Source organism: Typopeltis vanoorti, chromosome 20 (genome assembly GCF_054136105.1).
Source record: "Typopeltis vanoorti isolate ZY-2024b chromosome 20, IOZ_Tvanoo_1.0, whole genome shotgun sequence".
Lineage (NCBI taxonomy): Eukaryota > Metazoa > Arthropoda > Arachnida > Uropygi > Thelyphonidae > Typopeltis > Typopeltis vanoorti.
In genome coordinates this window covers 71,086,706-71,109,872 of record NC_143568.1, presented here as the reverse complement: position 1 = coordinate 71,109,872, position 23,167 = coordinate 71,086,706, and the positions used below count along the sequence as shown (strand labels likewise).

At 35.3% G+C, this 23,167-nt stretch overlaps 1 protein-coding gene across 1 annotated transcript in view; it reads right to left on the bottom strand.

Annotated features, from left to right (window-relative positions):
• Positions 1-23,167, bottom strand: part of LOC150095553 (proteasome adapter and scaffold protein ECM29) — a 691,438-nt gene that overhangs the window by 244,068 nt on the left and 424,203 nt on the right. Inside the window, exon 27 of the mRNA XM_090409825.1 lies at positions 6,196-6,366. Within this exon, the coding sequence (XP_090265951.1) occupies positions 6,196-6,366 (171 nt within the window). The remainder of the gene's footprint in view (positions 1-6,195; positions 6,367-23,167) is intronic.

The following is a 23,167-nucleotide window of genomic DNA, read 5'->3' as shown; positions in this document are numbered from 1 at the left end:
CATTATAATATAAATAAGGAGTTTATTAAAAATAATTAAAACCTAACAAGTTTCGTACGTCATACAACTTACATCACCAGGGGTAGTAGTATGTAAAAATTTTACACAACAAAATCCTATTAACAATTAATTACACATATTAAGATATTTTTCATAATTTCACAACTGTTAAATATAATTTAATTAAAACTAGCATTGTGCCAACACACATACAGTAATCTCCAAATGTCAATCTCATCATTTATATTCTGGTTTATCAATTATATTTAAAAGTTGTGAAGTTATCAAAAACATCAAATATGTGTAATTAATTGTCAATAGGCTTTTGTCGTGTAAAACTCATGGATCACTACCACTGATGATGTAAGTCTTACGATGTATGAAACTTGAAAGGTTTTAATTGCTTATTTTCAATAAACTCCTTATTTATATTATAATATGGAGTTGATACCAAAAACTTTCCACAGAACTGTTTAACCACAGACAGAAACCTACATGTACAACTATATCTATTGTTTTCATGACATAGGACAGGCAGGAGAGTCAGAAGTATGTCGATCTGAACACATCAGGGATGTATAGAGCCAATGGAAACACAAATCAGGACTGGCAGAACGTACATCTGAAACCAAACATCAAGTATAACGGTAAACAAACCAAAATGTTCCCCACAGATTACAGCTTTTCTCAAGAGTGTATAAGAATCAGCTGAAATGATCAAACATTCTCAACAGTGCAACAAAAAACAAGGGATGATTTTAAATCAAGTCTAGTCTTCTCTAATTCAACATGACATGCAAGCAGTTACCAGTAGTTCACAGATAGCAAATGCATGCTTTCCATTATTATTTCTTTTTTCCTTATAACATGTTTAAGTTTATTCATGAACTTCTGCTGTTGATGTGAAACACAAGAATTTTGACAAAACTAGTAGAGTAGTCAATATATTATTCTATCCCATCTGTTTCTTTCATATGGAATAATACTGGCAAAATAATTTCTGATATGTCCTCTCTGTCAAAATCAAAACACTAATTTTGTTAATCTTTCCTCTCCCAATTGGTTTAACCACACCACCTGAGGTTAGCTCAGTTCACATAAACCTGTATGCTGACAATATCAAGTTCCTTCCTAATATCCTTATAAGAAGATCTTTCATATCTGTGGTCTCCAATCTTTGACCTAGCATTTTATTTCTAACACCCAGCTCTCAGATAGTTAAGTTAATATTGGTTCGAACACTGTTTTATATACAACTAATTTAATGTTTTGATTATTATTTAATTTGGCACCATCACTTAAAATTGCCTACATAACTGAAGTGTTTTACTTGTTAGGTTCTCCATTTAGAATGAAGTTGGTGTTTCTGCCAATTTTCATCGTCTTTTTATTGCTGATTTTCATACTAAATTTATTACTGCTGTTATTCAGTTTAGTCAGGGGAATCCTGCAGATTGTACTGGATTTATTTAGGAGTCTAACATCATATGCATAAAGTAAAGAGCTGAAATTAACATCTCCATTTTTGATATCAGATGTAATGACACTTTCCTTCATAATGTGATCCATATATATGATCATTAACAGTGGAGAATGTGTACCTGGGTTTCATACCTGGGTGCACATTAACATTCACATCATAATCTACCTCCTTCAATTCAGCTTTTCTCTTGGCATCGTCATGTTTCTTTTCTAGATCTACAAGATCTTTGCTATATTTTTATGTTTCTCAACTATTTGTCTTAAAGTGAAAATCTGATGCCAACAACCTGTATTTGGCCTAAACCCGGCTTGTTGTTCTTCAAGCTTCCCTTCAACAATTTTTCTTAGCATTTTCTCAAGTTTACTTCCATTACTCTTACTAGAAACACTCAGTAGGGAAATTCCTCTGTAACTCTCACATTCAGTTTTATTTCCCTTTTTACACAGATAGTATGACAGCTCTCCTCTAATAACCTGCAATTCGAATTTCTTGAGCAGGTCATATGAATTATCGAGTATCATTACTGCAAAACTTTTATACTTCCATATTTGGGCATTTCGGATTGAATGTCAACTACTCCAACTACCTTCCCACATTTTAGACTTTTGATAGTTCTTTTTACCAAGTATTAATATGTACTCTTGTTTGCATTCTTCTTGAATATTTTCTACCACCATGTAGTAAATGTTTGTTTCATTTAGCAATTTTTCAAACACAAGACATCTAGAATATCTTTATCTTCCATTTTTCATATAACCTATGTCATCTGATTTCTTTCACAGTACTTTTCCCTCGATTTCCAAGCTTTTTTTTTTTCAATAGCCTCCAGAATATTTTGCTACTTTCCTGATATTTATTTTCCATCTTCTTACTACAGTCTTCCCATAGCTTCTGTTTAGATATTTTTTGCACAGTGCTTTGCTTTTTTACACTTTTCTCTGTATTCTCTCAGACTGTAAGGTTTGGTTCTTGTTTTTAAGCTTTGTCATTTGTTCTTGAATATTTGATTTTACAGTTTACCCCTGAAAGCTGCTCAACTTTGATTTTTTTAAAATGTTATTACACGTTTCTTTTCAATATGATATTGTCAAGATATTTAAATACCTTTTCAATATCATATTGAATTGATTCGATAACATGTACAACATTTGTCCTTATAAATTAAACCATCTATTCTTTTCCTCTAACTTTACAGGTTCTATCCCCAGGACTATATATTTGGTGTTTCACTGTACTACATATTTGAAAACTAAGTTTCTTTTTCTACAAAAAATAAAATTGTATTAAAACTATACTGATCTTTTTTATTCACTCACACATACATTCATAAAAACTTAAAACAATGGATGAAATCTTTTCTAAATACAAAGTATCTGCAAAGGCAGAAATTAACATATTTCAGTCACAGACTCCAATAGACATAATATAAAACTTGGCTAATCTCGCTCTCGAAAGTAACAACATATGTTCGACATTAATTACATGTTTTGAGTTAATGAAAGTTCTCCAAGAGGAAAAAACAGCAGCCACAAATTTCCTTGCACCCAATTACACAAGAAATTACCATTCATACCCATGTCTTCAAATATATGCCTTACTAACAGTATATTCAGTTTCTTTTAAGGAAAATAGTAAAAACATTAACAATTTACTTCATAAGTTTCAACTATCCAGTAATGAAACAGAACACAACTATTTTGGAATGTTCCTGCATTTTTACTTGATAACTGTCAGTTCCATAAACAGAGAGAATAGCTTTCGATACGATTTTTGTTTTTTATTATTTTTTGATATATTAACTTCTTAATAGGAACTTAAAACAAGGAATCCCCTGAAAATTGCCATTATTCTTTATACTTATTTTCTTTATTTCTTAAGACAGGATTCATTTACAGCTCCCTTTTCTTCTATCCATTCCATTTTATTACAAAGTCTCTCTCTCTCTCTCTCTCTCTCTCTCTCTATGCATTCTCTTCTAATGGCCATCAGTTGTTCGCTTTATATCAAAGAAGAGTATACACTTATTCTCTGATTTGCAATTGCATGAATGATGTCACAACAGCTAGGTATCACAAACAGCAAAGAGAAGTTTCTAGTAATGGTAGACTGAATGCATTTATCAGAAGTGTAATGAAGTTTCTTTTCCCTAAGAACTTGCCTCATTATTGCATAAGGATGGAGATATCAAATTATAGGTCTGTTTGTATTACTTCTGTAGTTGTTAAGATTTTGGGTAAATTGGTGGGAGCATGTATATAGAATTGGAAAGATGAGGACAATATTATTTATGCAGGCGAGCATGGATTTAGGGTAAGCTTACATTCTGATGATGAGGTGCCACATGAAAAGTTGATTTTTAAGTTGCATCATAGAGGTTTGGATATCAGGTTAGTGGATTGGATTGGTGATTGACTCTTTGATATATATATATATATCAGAGAGTCAATCACCAGTATATGGAGGAGCAGTAACAGGGAGTAGGAACGTTACAAGTGGAGATCCACAGATTCAGTCCTGGAACCATTACTGTTCAATCTTTATGTCAATAATATTGTCACAGAACTACAGAGAGATATTCAGTTGTTTGCAGATGATATGAACCTTGGGAAGGTTATTTGTAATAGCACTATTGTTTTTGTTCAAGAGGACTGGAATAGGTGGGCAAATGAATGGGGATGCCAGTTTAATGCAAAAGTTTTAAAATTGGGATCCATAGATACTTCATACTCACTTAGTGGAGTTATGCTGGAAGAAGTGGAGGAAGCAATGGATCTTGGGGTGATTGTGAATAGAGTTTGAAGTCTTGAGAACATATTTGCAAAGGTTGCAAAGACAGCTCAGAGAAATGCTGCAATGTTGAGGACATTGACAGCAAGAGATAAGTGTAGTGGTTCCATTATATAAAGCTTTGATCAGGTCACCAGGATTTGAAGGGGATGAAGTAACCTCAGAGAGGGTGCAGAGACATATAACAAAAATGATATCATGTCTGTACAACTTTGATTATGAGGACAGACTGAGAGAATGCAGATGGCGGAGCAGGGTGGATAGAGAAGAGAAAGGGAACACTCAGGAGATTTTTCATATGGTAGAAAGAGGGAAAGGAGCAAGTACAATTGGGCCATCCTTGAAAGATGCAAAAAAAGGTGGTGAGTAAAAGGATAAAAAGTAAGTTTTTTTTTTGCATGACGAGTGGTAGGAGTATGGAATGTATTGTCTGAGAAGGTGGTGAAGGTGCAGATTGTTAATGAGTTTAAGGATTGGTATGATACTTTGTGTTGATCTTCCCCTATGAGTTTTGTGACTCCATGAAAATAATAATAACAATAATAATTATTTTTACAATATTCAATTTTACCCTTTTTTATGGAAGTATGCTACTAATTATATATTGGGTTTTATCCTTTATCCAAGTGTTAGCAAACAAAGTCTGTGCCTGAAATACTTTCAGGACTGAGGAGGTCCTGAAAGTACTTCAGGCACAGACTTTGTTTGCTAAGTTTGCTATAACCCTATATATAATTAGTAGCACAGCCAAGTGAAAAAACTTCTATAAACTTATCTCTAATCCAGAGAATTTTAATCATAGGATGCGACACCTTTTGGCAACTCGTACAGGTAAAACTTCTCCATTACTTCCACCTTAGTATCACCACCTCCGGGTCTGGCTCCCACTGATGAGACCTCAATAAAGGTCGAAACCAGTCTGGGTAGTGGCCCTTCCCTTAATGCATAGCATTATACATGTCCGTAAGGAGATGTGTTTTGCATTATGGGAGATACTAAGGCAAGTGATGAGAACTTATACCACCTTTATCACGAGTTGCCCCAGTCCTGAAAGTACTTCAGGCACAGACTTTGTTTGCTAACACTTGGATAAAGGATAAAACCCAATATATATAATAAATTTTATCCTGTTCAAAACTAAATTGTCAGCACTTTCATTTCAAATCTTCTGTATAATCCATGTGTCCGTGAACTAGCATGAAGATATCACTATCAACAATAACAGTCAATAAAGCTTTTCTTATTTCTTGTGTCTTCTCTCTCTGTGAATTTCTGCACATTTTTATGTTAGAATATAGTATTAATAATGGCTAGTCTGTGTTCTGAAGAGAAATCCAACAGGTACTTGATATTATTATTACACTTGCTCTTTTCTCTAAGAAAATTAGAAGAAAATTACTTTCATTTCCTAATTTATAGTTTAGGTCTGAAAGAAGAACAAATTTCTCTAATTCCTCCCCTTCTGCCTTACTAGAACCTTTTGTGGGATCATAAGCACAAATGTCTCTTTGTCCAATTCACCATCCTGATATCGGCTCACATCATATCTTGTCTATTTTAATGTAACTTAAATTGCAAACCAATCACATATTTAGTACCATGGACAGACTCAGGTTAAGGATTAGTATCCAGGAAGCTGTTCTAGAGGACACACCAGTACTTTCTTAAGCTACTTCAAGATTTTGACAGGTAGAGTGCTGGCCTCACACTAGGCAATGAAAATTGTCTATGACCTACAGTCTTTCAAAAATATGCATAGTTTAGGGATTCACACCTATAGCCTGTTGATTGAAGAATGAAGACACCGTTCAGTAAGCTAGCCAGATCAATGAAAAAAGATCTCCAATAGATTATAAAAATTTCCATTAAAAAATAGCAATAGAACATGAATAAATATATATAATGGTTAAAAAAAAGTCTATTACTGTTTTTTGAGTATCTGGCACAACTGCATGCCATATGGAAGTGAAGGAGTTTCTGACAGCTACGCTTGGATCATACTGATAACGATAAAGTTTGGGAACAATAACTGGCAAATACTCAGACAGTTGTTCTCCAGCTTGTTGAACTATACTTCCAAATCCAAATGCAGCACCCTTAAAGAAAGGAGGAAAAAAAAGTAAATTATTCTCATTTAACTTTTAAAACTGCATAATCAATATTATGATAATATTTCTAAATAAAGCCAATTAAAAAAACAAATTAACTTAAAAATGATAACTGGTTTTCCAGCATTAAGGTTTAAAACCTTACACTCACACAACAAGAGCCAGGAATTTATTGGTAATTAAGCAATTTTTGCTGCACTAATATATATTACTTTTGAAACAGATCATGTCCACAGGTCCCAAAGATAAATATATATCAAAAGCACAAATTTTAAAATACACTATGTTGACAAAACCATTGGGACACCTTATTTGCCATACAAATTTTGGATCCTACCACATGTAAATATCCATGGGTGACTACATAAGTCTGGTAATAAAAGATGGTATGTGCTGCATGTTTTGCACTGTACTCGATGTCAAGATGCTAAGTTCAGCTGAACTGACTGACTTCCAATTTGGGAAGGTAGCTGGGTGTCACAATAGTGGTCTTTCTGTCTGTGACATTGCTATCCATCTCAGTATACCGAAACCCAACGTTGCTTACGTCATTCATAGATGGAAAGTTGCTGCTGCTACCAAAGCAGAAAAATACTCTGGGAGACTACAACCCTCCCTCTGTCAGTGATCAACGAGCTCTGTCTCAAAATGTTCGAGCATCCCATATGTCATCAGCAGTGGACTGCACAGTCAACCCGGAATATGTTGCAGGGACATCTGTCAACAAAAAAAGAAAGGAAAAAATTGTTTGTTTTGTTAATTCATATTTAATACTCCTTTTACAGGGAGATGAATGTATCAAGTTGTGTACTACAAAAAGAAGTTTTTCCAAGAGATATAGAAAGAGCACAAAACAGAAAATATTTTTGCAATTATGACTTTTCTAAAAAATTGTAATTGCTTCTCTTCTTATATATAATATATGAGTATAATCAATGTATTTTTTGCACATAATTTCCAGTTATAAAAGTACCCCATATTTTCCATACCCAAAAGCATAATTTTCAACAACAAAAATGAATGAAAAAAAATCTAAAGATTTTTACTGTTTCAACTGGGAATGGGCTTTGGGTAATTATTAGCACAGGGATTATTTTAAAAACTAGACTATACCAAAATACATGTTGTTTTATCACTTAAGTATTTTTGAAAATTGTTAGCATACCATACTTACAACTTCACTACTTATTGCACAGTATTTTAAAATAGAAGATCAACAAATTCTATTTCTTTAAAAATGTTACCAACTGAAAACAATACAACAGTGTTGGCAAATGGTGGATTGCAGTCTGCATCCAGGCTGCCAATGAATTTTTCATTATCAGCTAATGGTGATGAGTGAGAAAAAAATTTGGGAATACTGATATTTCATGATTTTTAGAGGTAGCCAAAGACTTGGTGTGATACTTGACAGCAGATGATACTTGACAGCAAAATTGGTGTGATACTTGACAGCAGATGATAGCAATTTCCAGAACCTTATCAACATGAAAGATGATCTAAAATGTATCATGTTTATGAAGTTTAACCTCTGTATACAAGTGGTGATCCAAAAGCTCTTAAACCGTGACAGTAAAGTGGTACAGGACAAACCAGCCACAGTGGAGAGCTTTTCAATTATCTCTTATACTGACATGATTTTTATATATTTTTACATATAAATAAAGTGAAGATATGCAAGTAAATAAATATACAAATATTATCAAATGAGGAGTGAAATGTAAAAAAAAAACACTCTTCATCATAATATTATTGTGACTAGCTATGGAAAAATATGCTAGTGATTAGATCTATCTTTATCCTTCATTTTATCCTTATTGATTCATTCCCCCTGCAATTATTTTATAATTCAGTATTGAATGAACTTTTAATGACACTTGTGACATAATAAAGTTTATTATACACACATATTCACAAGAAAATAACTTTTATTATTGCAAATTAACTAGAAGCTAACTGTTCATCAATGCATCAGCATAATCAAAAGGTGAAGCTCCCCCCCCCTTCCCTTCCTTTTTTTTTTAAATGTTGATTAATGTTTTCATTCAATATAATGGTCATTCAATATAATGCTGTGCCATTCTGTGCTGTTTATTTTAATTCTGTGTTGAATTGTAATCTTATTTTATTTTGTAACCACCTGCAAGGTGGCATTTTAGCACATGGCTCAGCTCTGTAAATAGGATTAACATTTTTTGTTCTAGCTTCCCCATTTGATTATGCTGATGCACTGATGTTAGAAACTAACCAGTTAGTTTCTGGTCCAAATATTTGCAATAATAAAAATTATTTTCTTGTGAATATGTGTGTCTAATAAACATCAGTATTCAATATGCAAAATCAACATGCAGATAAAGTTATCATTAAGTAGTAGCATGAGAAATAATTAAAATTGAGTTAGCCCTAAAAAAATTTGAAACCAGGTAAACAGTATAATAAAGACATGAAAAAGCAGCTACATTTTCTAATTGGGCTTGATCAAAAGCAGAACTTCAATATGTTGTCATGCACATCCCATGAAAAAAATCTTGTAAATCTATTGTATATGTATAGTAGTGCAAGTAAGCTAAGAATTAAGTATTAAATATCATTAATATTTTTTGTTCATTTGTGCTTAAATACTTATTATTCCTCTGTATCTCTGAAGGCAATAACTGAAAATGCACCCAAACATCTAACAGTATACCATTCTCCACACACACACTCTCATCATGAGAACAGCTTAGACCTCACACGCTTCCAAACTACACCCTAACTAAGATGCCAGGGGTGATCCAAAGTTGCACCTCTGCCATAAGCAGCAAATCACAATTTTGCCTTTACTATAAAATCTCTTTACTAACTTTTATGTTTCTCATCTCTGTTCTTTGCCATCTACTCATGAAAGTTTGAAGACCATATCCCATCAATCCATCTTCATAAGTGCAATTCTGTAGGCAGTTATCATTACTGTCATTCACATTAACAATGTGGCTCTTAAATTATAATTCTCTGTCTGGCATATCCCCCCCCCCCCCACAACACCCAAGTTTCTGGCTTCACCGATTGCTTGTAGCAAATTCCCTTTAAATTCTTTCCCAAAAAATTCCTTCTTGGGAAGGAATTTCTAATCAGCCTCTCTAATAGCCTGATGACCGTGACAAAGATACTGAAAGCTCGATAATTCATTCCATCAGCATCCATGTTCTTTTGCTCATTATGAATCATGCATATAATGGGGCTAAATTGAACACTAGGTTAGGCTTGATAATTCATTCCATCAACATCCTTGTTCTTCTGCTCATTATGAATCATGCATATAATGGGGCTAAATTGAACACTAGGATAGGGCATTGCCCACTCTCTTGTACACTTCTGCCAAATTCCACTGTGATATCTGAATCAACCTCCTGCAATAGATTTAATACTTTTAATTCATCTACCTGTATTCTTTCATCTAGTTCTTTCTCAGCATACAGAGAGCTAATGAGGATCCTTTCATTTAGTGAAACTGAATGGTGAACAGCACTCGTTATACTGGATTTATGGACTCAACTACCATTTGAGGTTAAAAAGAGAAAACTTCATAACATTAAAATTCTACCTTTAGACCTTAATCTTTTTTTGTTTGCTCACACTTGGATAAAGGATTAAACTAAATTTATTATATTCTAACCAAGTTAAAAATAAACTTTCACCATCTTCCTCTAAATCCAGAGTAATTTATTAAAAAGGTGGCACACCAATTGGCAACTCCTATAGGTAGAGATGACTTTGCTAACGCTTCTGACTGGTATCGTCACTTGGGCCTGGCTCCCACTGAAGAGACCTCAATAAAGGTCGAAACTAGTCTGGGTAGTGGCCCTTCCCTTAATGCATAACATTAGACATATCTGCAAGGAGATGTGTTTTGCATTATGGGAGATACTGAGATAGGAGTGTTGGTAGCTTGCTCCGCCTTTGCAAGGAGTTGTCCTGGTGTTGCACCACCTTACCCCAGTCCTGAAGATACTTTCAGGCGCAAACTTTGTTTGATCATACTTGGATAAAGGATTAAACTAAATTTATTATATTCTAACCAAGTGAAAAATAAACTTTCAATGACAAACTAATTGGCCTTGCTTAGCTTGATCCTTGTGATTATATATATATATATATATATATATAGGGTGATTCAAAATTCCACATACAAACTTTGAGAGGAGGTAGAAAACATCAAAATCAACCATATTCACATAGGAAAGCATGACCGGAAACGCCACCCGAAAGTGATAGGTGGTGTTGTTCGCCAGCGCTCCAGGTGAGCAATTGGGGGCTTCCTCATTCAAGCTTTCGACATCGTATGAAGAACATGCGTCGTTTTACGAATGCTGAGATGGCAGACATGCACCTCGTTTACCATATTATGTATCCAACTACTACTGAACTGTTCGGTTATGCCTAATACAGTTTTTTTTTACACTACTTACTGTCTTGTATTATTTCTGTATCTTTGTGTCCCTGTTAGTACTTTCTGGTAGCGTTTCCGGTCATGCTTTCATATATGACTATGGTTGATTTTGATGTTCTCTACCTCCCCTCAAAGTTTGTATTTGGAATTTTGAACCACCCTGTATGTGTGTGTGTATATATATATATATAAACTAAATAAAATCAAGAGATAAAATTAATAAATAATAATTACATCAGCAAAACAGAAAATTCCTACTTTTAACATAATTTATGAAACATTACATTCAGACTTGATATTTTATATTAATTTATCCAATCACTGATTGACCTATGGATTTAGCCTCTCTCCTATTAACATTTTCTTTTTCTAGTGATTTTTTGTTCTTTCATGCAAGTCTTACAGGAATCTAATCCCCCCCCCCCTCCCATATCAGATTCTTTTATGATGCATTATGAGTTGCGTGTCTTTCCAATCAATCCTATGGAAAGTCACCAAGTCACAAGAGCATGATTGGAAAGGCTTGTTTTCCCATTGTGAAATCAGTGTATTAACAATGTGGCTCTTAAATTATAATTCTCTGACTGGCATACCCCCCACGCAACATATATAATATATATGTTGCGTGGAGACAATATATAATATATATATATATTGTTACTCACTATTTTTGAGAGGGTTTACAATCACTAGTTTTTATTGGATGACAGGATTGAATGATTGATTCAGAGTTTAATACCTCAAGGATTACTCAGGTCATTTGCAGTATCTAAGGTGATAGTAATTTGATAAATAAATAAGCGCAAAAAGGTGTAGATAAAATGTATAAAATAAACTTTTAAAGGAGTGCAAAAATAAGTGTATATGAGTGAAGTGGAAAATGAATATAAAAGGAGAGTGTAACAAATTATTTAACACAGATAAAAACAACTAGGTATTAAAAGAAGGCTATATACAAAAAAGGATTCATTAAATAAAAAGAATACACATAATATGTATCTGATCTACATACATTCAAAAAATATTTACCGTATTTTTCAGACGATAAGACGCACCCCAAATTTATGAGATGATTTTTAGAAAAAACATTTTATTATATAAAGATATTTACAAATTCTTACTTAATTTTTATTTATTGTTACAATCATTTGTATAAGCAATATTCAGTTCATCTTCACTCTCGGTACTATCACTCGTCTCGTTAATGTCACTGTTCGTATTACTTTCGTCTCAACTCTTGTTGTCACTCCCTTCAAAAACTGCGTCATCTTTGGTACTGTCCATCGCATTACTTATCCCGCATTTCTTAAACGACTTTATAATAGTCTCTTCTTTCACAGCTTCCCATGAATTTTTCACCCAGGTACATACTTCTGAAATTGTTGGCCGTTTCATATGTCCTGTTGCTGTAACATCGTGATTTGGCTTTGCCATCCATTTGTTCCACTCTTCCCGCATAAAATTTTTGAATGGTTTATTAATAGATCCATGAGGATCTATTAATCTTGGAGGCCTTACAATTGACTTGTAAGGCCTCCAGGAATGACAGCTAATTCTGTATTCAAGATTACAGTTGAATATTCATTTCTTTTAGAAGCTTCTTGGTTGATTTTGTTTTATGCGTTCTGAATTGATCCCACACTAACATCGCAGGCTTTTTTAAACAATGCACCTGGACGTTTTGCCCATATCTTCTGTATCCATAATTTCATTCCTGTTTCGTACATCCAGCCTTTATCTTGAACATGGATAATAATGCCACGAGGAATTTCATCTCTCGGTAACGTTTTTCTCTTGATGATTAACACGGGAGGTAGTTTTGTCCTGTCCACGCAACTAAAACTACAGTGCAGTGAGTTTTTTCGTGACCTGTTGTTTTGATCACTATTGATTTGGTGCCTTTTGAATCTACTGTCCGATTTGAAGGACCATCAAAAGTTAGAAGCACTTCATCCATGTTCGCAATTTGATTAAGCTCAAAGTTAAATTTCCTTCTCGCTGATATGACAAATCTATGGAATTGTATAATTTTAGCTTCATAGTCAGCCGGCATTTTTTGGGCTAGAGTGGTTTTTGTATGCACGCATAACCCGTGTCTTTTCATAAATCTAAAACACCAGACAGTGATCCAGTAAAATCTAAAATTCCATTAGCAGTTGCCCATCGTTTCGCTTCAAAAATTATCATTTTCGTAGAAACAGATATTCCCATGTTTCGATGATTTGTTACCCAATTTTTCATTTGTACTTCTAATTCTGGCCATTTTTCTAGGTGCGAATGGAATGTTTTCTTGTGTTTACATAGCAGTATTAATTGTTCCTCTTGTTTTCTCCACTCGCGAACCATTTCTTCTGTTGGTGGTGGATTCTGCTGCTCTTTTTCCATATTGTTTTGCATAATTTATCACATTCAATTTATAACTCACGTTATATGAAAGTCTTTTTTGTTTTACACTCATTTTTTCTAATTTTAGGATAAAAATTTTAACGACTTATAAAAAATAATTCAAATGAACCGTACAAAAGCACATATGTTTACACTATAATAACTATTGACGCTCTAAATCGGTGATTCATCCACATGCAGCGAGATAACTTAAGTACCTACTTTCAGTGGCGTACTTACTAATTTTATTAACATATTGTGCCAGTAACTGAACTTCGCTAACAGCTTCGGTACAGTGTAAAGATTCGTATTTTAATGATACCTTCGGACCATAAGACGCACCCCAATTTTCAGCCGATTTTTCTATTTAAAAAGGTAGGTCTTATGGTCCGAAAAATACAGTATTTCCTGTAAAAATTTAAAAACCAAAGAAATATTTGATGAGTGATTAAATTTACCCAAGTGTATAGGCCTTACACATATTACGAACATGGCTAAAATAATGACTGGACTCATTCCTGAAATGAGAAAGTCAATATTGTAACATGACTGATGGTTAGTCCAATATTACAGAACTTAAGAAGGAAGGAGTGTGTGAGATTTATTTATTTATTTAGCGTATGATGATACAACAGCCGTGAGGCCCCTTTTACAGGGAAGTATGGCACCATCTCAATCCCACCTAATTTTATACGGGCTTGGGACAAGCATAGCTGAACTCAGGCCTATGACTGGGTCTTTAGTATTCCTGACTGTAATCTGTGTGTGTGTGTTCAAGGGGCCGATTTGCCTGTTCTAGGGGACCTAAAAATCCCCTACCTCCATATGAGACCGGCTAACTCATGTTTAGTCAAAAGAGACCAGATAAAGGTTCCTCACGTCACAGACGGGAATCGAACCCAGGTCTTTCCGACTAAAGGACTTTGTCTATACTGACTAAGCTACGGAGGCAGTGTGCGAGATGATTATGATCTATACAGAGCCAAGCAAGAGTCTCTTTATCAATCCTGTGCAGACTAGACTGCCACAATTCAGTTTCAGGCTTAATTTGATAGAGCTTATCACTGATCTCTCTATTCCATGATGATAACCAATGGGAGAAGAGTTAGTGTCTGATAATCTGCCAGTATTCAAGTATATATAGAACAGGCAGATGATGGCGATTACGGAAACAAGTTGACATACAAGTTACAGTATCTGCAGCCTCATTTATTATTATTACATGATGCCTCCAAGGAGTCCAAAGACTCATTGAGGGAGGGGGGGAACCTACTCTGTTGTCCATCTCTACCACTCAACCCACCAACTACAGCAAACCATGTCATCTAAACCAATGGTATCTACTGTCCATCACCACCACTAGTATTTTCACAGACAATCACAACATCCATGCCCATGGAGGGATTCGAACCCGCAGCCTTTTGGCTGGAGAGCAGATACACTAACCACTTGGCCAACCAGGCTGGCATTTCCCTTGATCCCAATGGGGCTTGGAATCCAACAAAAGCATACATGCAAGTGTAGCTTAACTGAGAGAGAGAGAGAGAGAGAGGGTGTTGGACATGGGAGAGCTCTGGATGTTTCTGTAGATCTAGATATATTATTGCCTGTAGAGAATTTTGGGAGTCTGAGTATGTTATGCATCTTTGGTAGCAATTCAATCTTATGTCCTTTTAGGGCAAACTATACAGCTTAACTAGAAATTTCTTGCATTCTAGTGAGATCTAAACAGATACTGTGCTGTCTAGAAAGACAGCAGATCCCACTGCCTCTGATTTTCAACCATCTGTTCAGACAGGTATACCAAATCAGAGTATTCAATTCTATGAACTTGAAACAGCTGCTGGTAAACAACAGGTGGGATAAAAAAGTTCGGTTGCTTGCAAAAGGAAAATCTACATGGTGATATATATACACATGCCACAGTAGAAGTATGTTTAGTGGAGTTCTGAGCTAAGTTATCTACCCCAATATCCAGAGCATGTAAGAGCTTTTATTCACAAAGTATCATATGGAAGTCTGATGGACATTGTATAGATTCTCCCACCATGAACACAAAATTGTTTGCCATGTGGGATGGTCTGACAAAGATTTTATTTTTGTAGCATATAATAGAAACAGATGTTGATGCTGAGCCAAAAAAAGGTGATTAATTTGCTTCAATGCACAGACTAGAGATTGGCGAAGTTTGAAATGCCCCAGTTGCAATTCTTACAGCTTAATGGTGAACAAGGTTTAGCTATCATAGCGTATTCCCTCAGGCAGAGACTTGGGACCTACAATCAAGATTCAATCTTATAAGTGTGCGATATGGAAGGAGCAAAGTTCATCCATCCATCTGTTTCTCCCCCAAGAAATGGAGGGTGCAAAGGCGAGAGTTGTGAATGGCCACCATCTGCCATTCCTGTTTTTTTCAGAAAAATATCCAACATATCGAAATTTGACTTCCTCTAGGACATTCAGTATATTAACTGTTTTATATTCCTGTGGGGGGGTTGCAGTGGTATCCATGCTATATGTTAATTGATGATGTGTCTTTGATCATCTGTTGTTCCATTATTATTTTTTTAATAGGAGGATTCTCATGTAGCGGGAACAATTTTGGCATATCTTCAGGAAAAAATGGTCTAACTATACAAAAATCTTTGATTCATTCTAAGAAGAGAGAGAGAGAGATCCTACTGACATTTTCTTTGGAGTTGCCATCTTGACATAAGAAGGTTTATCAGATATTGTTGTTACTGTTGTGGTATACTGCCTGTTTGCCTCCTGATAAGTGACAGATTTTCAGTGTTTTGCTTTTAAGGTCTAACAGATATAAAGCCTTACTGGATGGTTGAGGTAACCTGCTTTGACAGATGTTTGCTGGTTTTAGTTTGTGGAAGGTAAAAATTATGTTCCTGGTGGGTACCAGGTGCCATTCCCTACACATGAGGATTCTTCTTATGGCTGTCACTCCCTGATCCTTGAGATCAGAGCATCTCTCTTTCTCATTGGGAACATCAAGGAGATCCCACTCATTTATTATGCCTCTAGAAAAAGTTTAAGGTTTTGTGAAGGGTATCCATAATTGATATCCTATGAATAGTAATTGTATAAAGTAGTTTTTCTGATTGCACTACTTGTAGCTACTTCAAATAAGGATATCTCCTGAATGCAGTTTCTTTAGACTTTGGAGATGCTGCCAACCCTTCTGGATGAAGAAGGGTGACATTTCTCCAAGTGGATTTTCCCCCTGTTCAATCAAGGATTAAGAAAAGTAGTGTATTTGTTGCAGTGTCTGATGTTTTTTTTGTTTCTTACTTTGGTTTTCTGTTGATGATTCTATGATTTTTGAACTTGCTTGGACTTGTTGAGGGCCCATGATAAACAAGAAGATGAAAAATTATTCATTTTCATGAGGAGTTTGATTCAGTACCAGAGCTCTCCACACATCACAGAGCCATATGTGACTGCTCACTGTCTAGCAAGCAATGACTGCACTCAGAAGTGAAATGCCAAGGCCACCCTGTACCATGAGGAAGAAAGCTTACTGCAAAGCTATTGACTCTTGTAGGAAAACACCCTAATTGATGGAAGGTGAATTATGAGTATATCTAAGAACAATAAGAAACTCTGTTTTTCTATTGCTACTGTAAATCACATGCACTTCTGTTGTTAAATGGCTGAGGAAGGCATTCAAAGTTTGGTGGCTGTGTGTTCAAATTACAATTACATCACTGATGTATCTAAGCCAAACCTTTGGTTTTAAATTTGTGGATTCAAGAGCTTTCTGCTTGAAAATTTCCATAATAAAGTTTATGATGAGGATGGAGAGAAGGAAGAGAGAGAGAGAGAGAGAGAGAGAGAGAGAGAGAGAGAGAGAGAGAGAGAGAGAGAGAGATGGAGTGAGGCCATGCCAATCCCTTCTTTTTTGAAGGTAGAAGTTGTTTTACCACATGAAGTAACCAAAGTGAAGCAAGTGGGCTAAGAGGATTATAATGTCTTGCAGAAATTTGTAGAATGAGAATTGTCATTGATGGGGGTGTTGGTAAAGAGGGCAGTAACGTCAAAATTGATTAAGAGATCTTGATTATCCAAGACAGTTTTTCATTTTTGTAATAAAGAGTTGACTTTTTAATGTAGGAGGAAAGACCTACCAACACTTTTAAGCACTGTTGCTAATTTTTTAGCTAAGTAAAATGTAGGACTCACTTACTGTTGTGTATACATGCTGTGTTGTGCTCTGATGATGCCGATTAGAAAGTCAGCAAAATATAAGCAAATTAATAAAACATCTTTTTATAAAATAGTTCATTTGGTGTTGTTAATACCATTAAAAATAAGTCATGAATATTTTCTGCATTTTTCTCTTGGCTTATTCAAGGTCTACAGATGGTCAGTTGTACTAATTCCCTTTCTGAATCCAGCTTCTCCATTAGACTGAGTTTCATCCAATAATCTTGTGATTCCTATTTGTTAATATTTTTATAAACAGTTTATATACTTGTGACAGCAAGCTTATAACTCTGTAATTTCCTATCTTTTTTGTTTTATTATTATGTTTTTGAACAAGAGAATCAATAGCATTGTTCCAGCCGTTTGGTATAATTTAAACAGTCTAGTCCCGGCTTGTCCAACCCATGGCCCAACAAAAAATCGTAAACTTACAACAAAAATACCATTAATAATACTACAAATACAATTTTAACATGCTATTAATTTATAAGCGATGAATTTTTGAATTTAACACGTTCTTTAGCAATGAGAGATTCATAAAATCATTCTCAAATAATTGTATTTATTCGAAATTGCCACCCATGCGAGTAGTTACTTCTCGACATAATAAATGGTGTGCTGCCGCTCTTGCTTCCTACTTTTACCACACAATAGATGTCTCTCTATGTACGCCATGGGTATGCTGGTATGCCTTTCAATGTGTAAACAGTCGAGTTGACACTGAAGAAAGGTGCAGACTTTAGGTGTGTTTGTGGCGATTTGGCGAGTAATTTTTTTAGTAGTAAAAATTTGGCGATTTGGTGATTCTTAAATGTTGCTTTCTAATTTTCAATCTATTTTTTTTTTTTTTAACATTCCAGCATTGCTTCCACAGCGTCTCCAAAGAAAACCGAACCAAAAAAAAAAAAAAAAAGAAAAATTAAAGAAGAAGGAAGATTGTTCAACGAAAAGTGGACAAATGACTACTTTTTTGTTGAGGCAAATACTAAGGCAATCTGCTTAATTTGTAGGGAATTTGTGCCAGTTTTCAAAGACTACAATTTGAAAAGGCATTACACACAAAAACATGCTGCAAAATTTAGTGTGTATCAAAGAATGTGTCATAAAGACAAAATAGCAGAACTGAAAAAAAAAGTCTATCGTTTCAACAAAGTTTTTTTTAAAAAATAACAACTGAAACAGATTCTATTGTAAAAGCTAGTTATGTGGTTGCAAACCTGATAGCAAAAAAATCAAAACCATATGCTGATGGTGAGTTTATTAAGGCAATGTATGGAAAGCGTGGCAAATATAATTTGCCCTGATAAAAAAAGGGGATTTTTCTAAAATCAGTTTGTCTCACCAGTTGAGGCAAATATAGCCAGGCGAATTGATGAAATGGGAAAATCTATCAAAAAAGGTTTGGAGAGCAGAGCTGCTAATTTTAAATTTTATTCTTTGGTGATAGACAAAAGTACTGATGCTATTAATACAGCTCAATTGGAAATTTTTATTAGAGGTATTGATGATGAATATAATATCACTGAAGAAATGGCTTCTTTAGTGCCATTAAAAGACACAACCAAATCAAGAGATTTATACAAAGCAGTGAAAAATACATTAAAGTGATTTTCTTTGTCAATTGTGAACATATCTGGAATAGCTACTGATGGTGCCCTGGCGATGATAGGTGAAAGAGATGGACTTGTAAAATTAATAGAAGACGATGCAATTACCTCCCAAAATTTACATATGATGAAATATCACTGCATAGTACACCAAAAAATTTATGCGCAAAAGCTTTAAAGATGGATAACGTCATGCAGATTGTCATCAAGGCTGTAAATTTCATAAGGGCCAAGGGATTGAATCATCGGCAATTCCAGGAATTCCTTAAATTTATGGATGCTGACTATGGGGACATCATTTACTATTCAAAAGTAAGATGATTAAGTTGAGGTAAAATGTTGAAAAGATTTTATGATTTGCAAAATGAAATCAAGTTGTTTATGGAATCAAAAACAAAATTTGTGCCAGAACTTGACGATGAAAACTGGCTCACAAATTTGGCATTTTTAGTAGACTTGACTGCTCATTTAAATGAGTTAAACATGCATCTTCAAGGTGAAAACCAACTGATCAATACGTTTCAAACTATAACAGCTTTCAAAATGAAACTGAAACTATGGCAATCTCAAATTAAGGCAAATAATTTTATGCATTTCGACACGTTGGCTAAACATGGTCCTGTGAACAACGAAAAATATGCAGCCTTGCTTTTCGATTGGATACAGGAATTTGAGAACAGGTTTCAAGATTTCCTGAAAAATCATCAATCTTTTGGTATATTTGCTACTCCATTTTCAGTCGACATAACATATTACCTGCCAATTTTCAAATGGAATGCATAGAGCTACAATCTGACATTCAACTTAAAGAAAAATTTGATCATGTCTCTTTACTGGACTTCTATAAGATAGATCTTCCCAGAGAAAAATATCCCTCGCTTCATAATCATGCCTTATTCATGTCATTGCTATTTGGAAGCACCCACATTTGTGAGCAGCTATTTTCAAGGATGCAGCACATGAAGAATAAAACTAGAACCAAAATATCTGATGAGCAACTTGAGAACTCACTGAGAATTGCAACTACTTCCATCGAACCAAATATTGAAGCATTAGTGTCTCAAAAACATTGTCAAACATCTCACTAATTTCATGTTGCTGTCTTGTCTTTTACTTTTATAATAAAAATTCATGAATTAATGAAGTTTAAATTACTTAAATATGTTAACTATATATTGTACGTTTTTTTGCTCATCAACTATTGTTAGTGTTAGTATATTTTATGTGTGGCCCAAAACAACTCGTCTTCTTCCAACGTGGCCCAGGGAAGCTAAAAGGTTGGACACCCCTGGTCTAGTCAGAGGCAATGTCAATTACTATAATATGTGAACTGATATCCCACCCAATCCCAGACTGCATTTGCACTGAGATTCCTCAATATCCTAAGTATTTCTAATTCATAAATGCCTATTCTCATAGCAGTTCCATTTACATTTGTCACTATCTTTGCCTGAGTGGTGCATTCGTACAAAGTAATCGCTCATTAACTGAACTATTTCATATGTTTCTATCACCTCCCTATCATCAGTACTTGTTAAATGAACTCTGGGATTCTCTCTCTCTGGTATGCTTGACTAGTTTCTTTTCACAATCTGCTTTTTCCTCCCTTACCAAACTAGTCACTCTTCTTGCAAATTGCACATTTAATTACTGTTCATGAGCTTGATAATCATCTTTTTTTTTTTTTTTACCTCCACATCCTTCTGTCTATTTCTTGCTTAAGGCTATTTATTAATTCAACACCTATGTCATTTTTCTTCCTGATCCTGGGTATATATTCTGATAATGCTTTCTGCAAATAACCCTCTTGATTATGCACTGCTAACATCTTTTCCTAGATTCTTATGCTATGGCAATGATCCAAATTGGCTCTCTTAATTTAATGAAAATATCCAAGCTTTCACGTTACCAGTCAGACACATTTAGTTTCCTTTGACTAAATCATCCAAAAACCTAACACCACACCCATTCATATGTAATTCATCTTACAAGTACAATACTGATGTATTGGATGATCAAAATCACTCCAAACATTGACATACTGCACTATTTCTTTTATACAGTCTACTCACTAACTCATTTGCAATCACAGTTCTCCACCTTAGTCAACATCTATTATACTGCAAAAACAAACAATCTCTTTTACCTCACTCAATAAGTCTTTCATATCTGATAGCATACAAAAACTTATCTCCTTTCAAGTCATTTGTTCCACCCATGATGATGATCACATCATTCACTTGTTCTATGTGCTTATGTATAGTTTTAGTCATGTCATGAATTTTTCTCCATGAAAATATGCATAAAACATCTTTGTAAGTTCTGTTTCCATTCTTACATCTTCTGCATTTTGCCAAACACTTTCTAATCTAACTCCCATGTGTTGTCAAAGCCTTGAAATTTTTGACATATTACCAAACTCTGCTTTTTTTTTCTACTGCTTTCATCATATCACTTTTAACACACTTTTACATACACATTCACATTTAATTGCTAGCTTGCATGCAAATGCCTCCATTCATACATTCTTCCTAGATCTCCTTTGCAGGAGATCTGCAAAGCCATCTCATTTGAAACTCCACTTGCATTCAATGACTCACAACCCTCAATCAGCCTGATCAAAGCATATTTTATATCTTTGATCATGCAGTAACATTTATATTATATTGTCTGTGGAAATACTAGTGGCAGTGGTCGGCGGTAGATGGCATTGGTGTAGTTGCGGTCAGTTGGTGGATTCTGAGCGGTGGAAGCAGAGTTGTAGAGTATATTGCATCCCTCGATGAGACGAGATGGTATCAAAAAGTTTCGAGACTAGTTTTGTAACATGCCAACAGATGGCAGCACAAGGCTGCACGCACAGTCACAGGGAGCACCAACCTCATAAGTCAGTGTGCCAAAAGACACTGTCCTGTGTACATTGGGAGCTGTGCAACTGGTGTTATTCTGAACATGTGCATTATGTCTGTGATTTCACCATGGACAGCAAGTTAGAACAAAGAGCAAATGTGAAATTCTGCGTGAAACTGGACAAATCTGCCACAGAGACGTTTGACATGATTTGGCAAGTTTACGGCGATACTGCAATGACTCGTTCGAGGTGTTTTGAGTGGCACGCTTGCTTCAAGAGTGGAAGAACATCACTGGAAGATGACGAGAGATCAGGAAGACCTGCAAAGAGCTCAATCCCCAAAAATGTCGAAACCATTCGGCAACTTGTGCATGAAGATTGTTGGCGAACACTCCACAACATTGCTACTATTGTCGGTGTGTCATACGGAACAGTCCAGACAATCCTCATGTGTGATTTGAACATGCACTATGTTGCTGCCAAGTTCGTCCCCAGGCTGCTGACCCAGAAGCAGAAGGAACATCACGTCGAAGTCTGCCAAGAACTCTGTCAGCGTGCCGTGGATGACCCGTACTTCATGCCGAGGTTCACTACTGGTGATGAAACTTGGGTTTACGTGTACGACCCTGAGATAAAGCAACAGTCTTCACAACGGAAGAGCCCATCATCTCAATGACCGACCAAGTGCATGCTCATTGTGTTTTTCGACATTCGCAGCATTGTGCATCGAGAATTCGTCCCCAGCGACCAGACCATCATTAGCGAGTTCTACTGCCAGATTTTTAAGGCTTCTGAGGGAGGCCATTCGGTGAAAGCGACTGGACCTGTGGCGCGTGAAAAACTGGATGCTCCATGACGACAATGCACCCTGTCATCGAGCTCTCCTCACATGTGAGTTTCTCGCCGGAAACAACGTGAACTCATTTCCGCACCCACGCTACTCGCCAGATTTGGCTCTTGCAGACTTCGCCCTCTTCCCGAAGATGAAGATCCAGCTCAAAGATCTCTATTTTGACACTGTTGCGGAGATCCAGCGCAAATTGCAGAAGGTGCTTGACACGCTTTGAGAAGAAGACTTCCAGGACACATTCCAGAAGTGGCGGGAATGCTGGGAGCACTGTATTGCTATGCAAGGGGACTATTTTGAAGGTGATAGTGTGTAAACGTAGATAAATAAAGTAATTTCTCGTAAACAGAGCTAGTCTCAAAACTTTTTGATACCACCTCATAATTAATAATATCTTTTTACAATAGACTGATCCCATTCATTAACATATACATTCCACATATAAAATATCA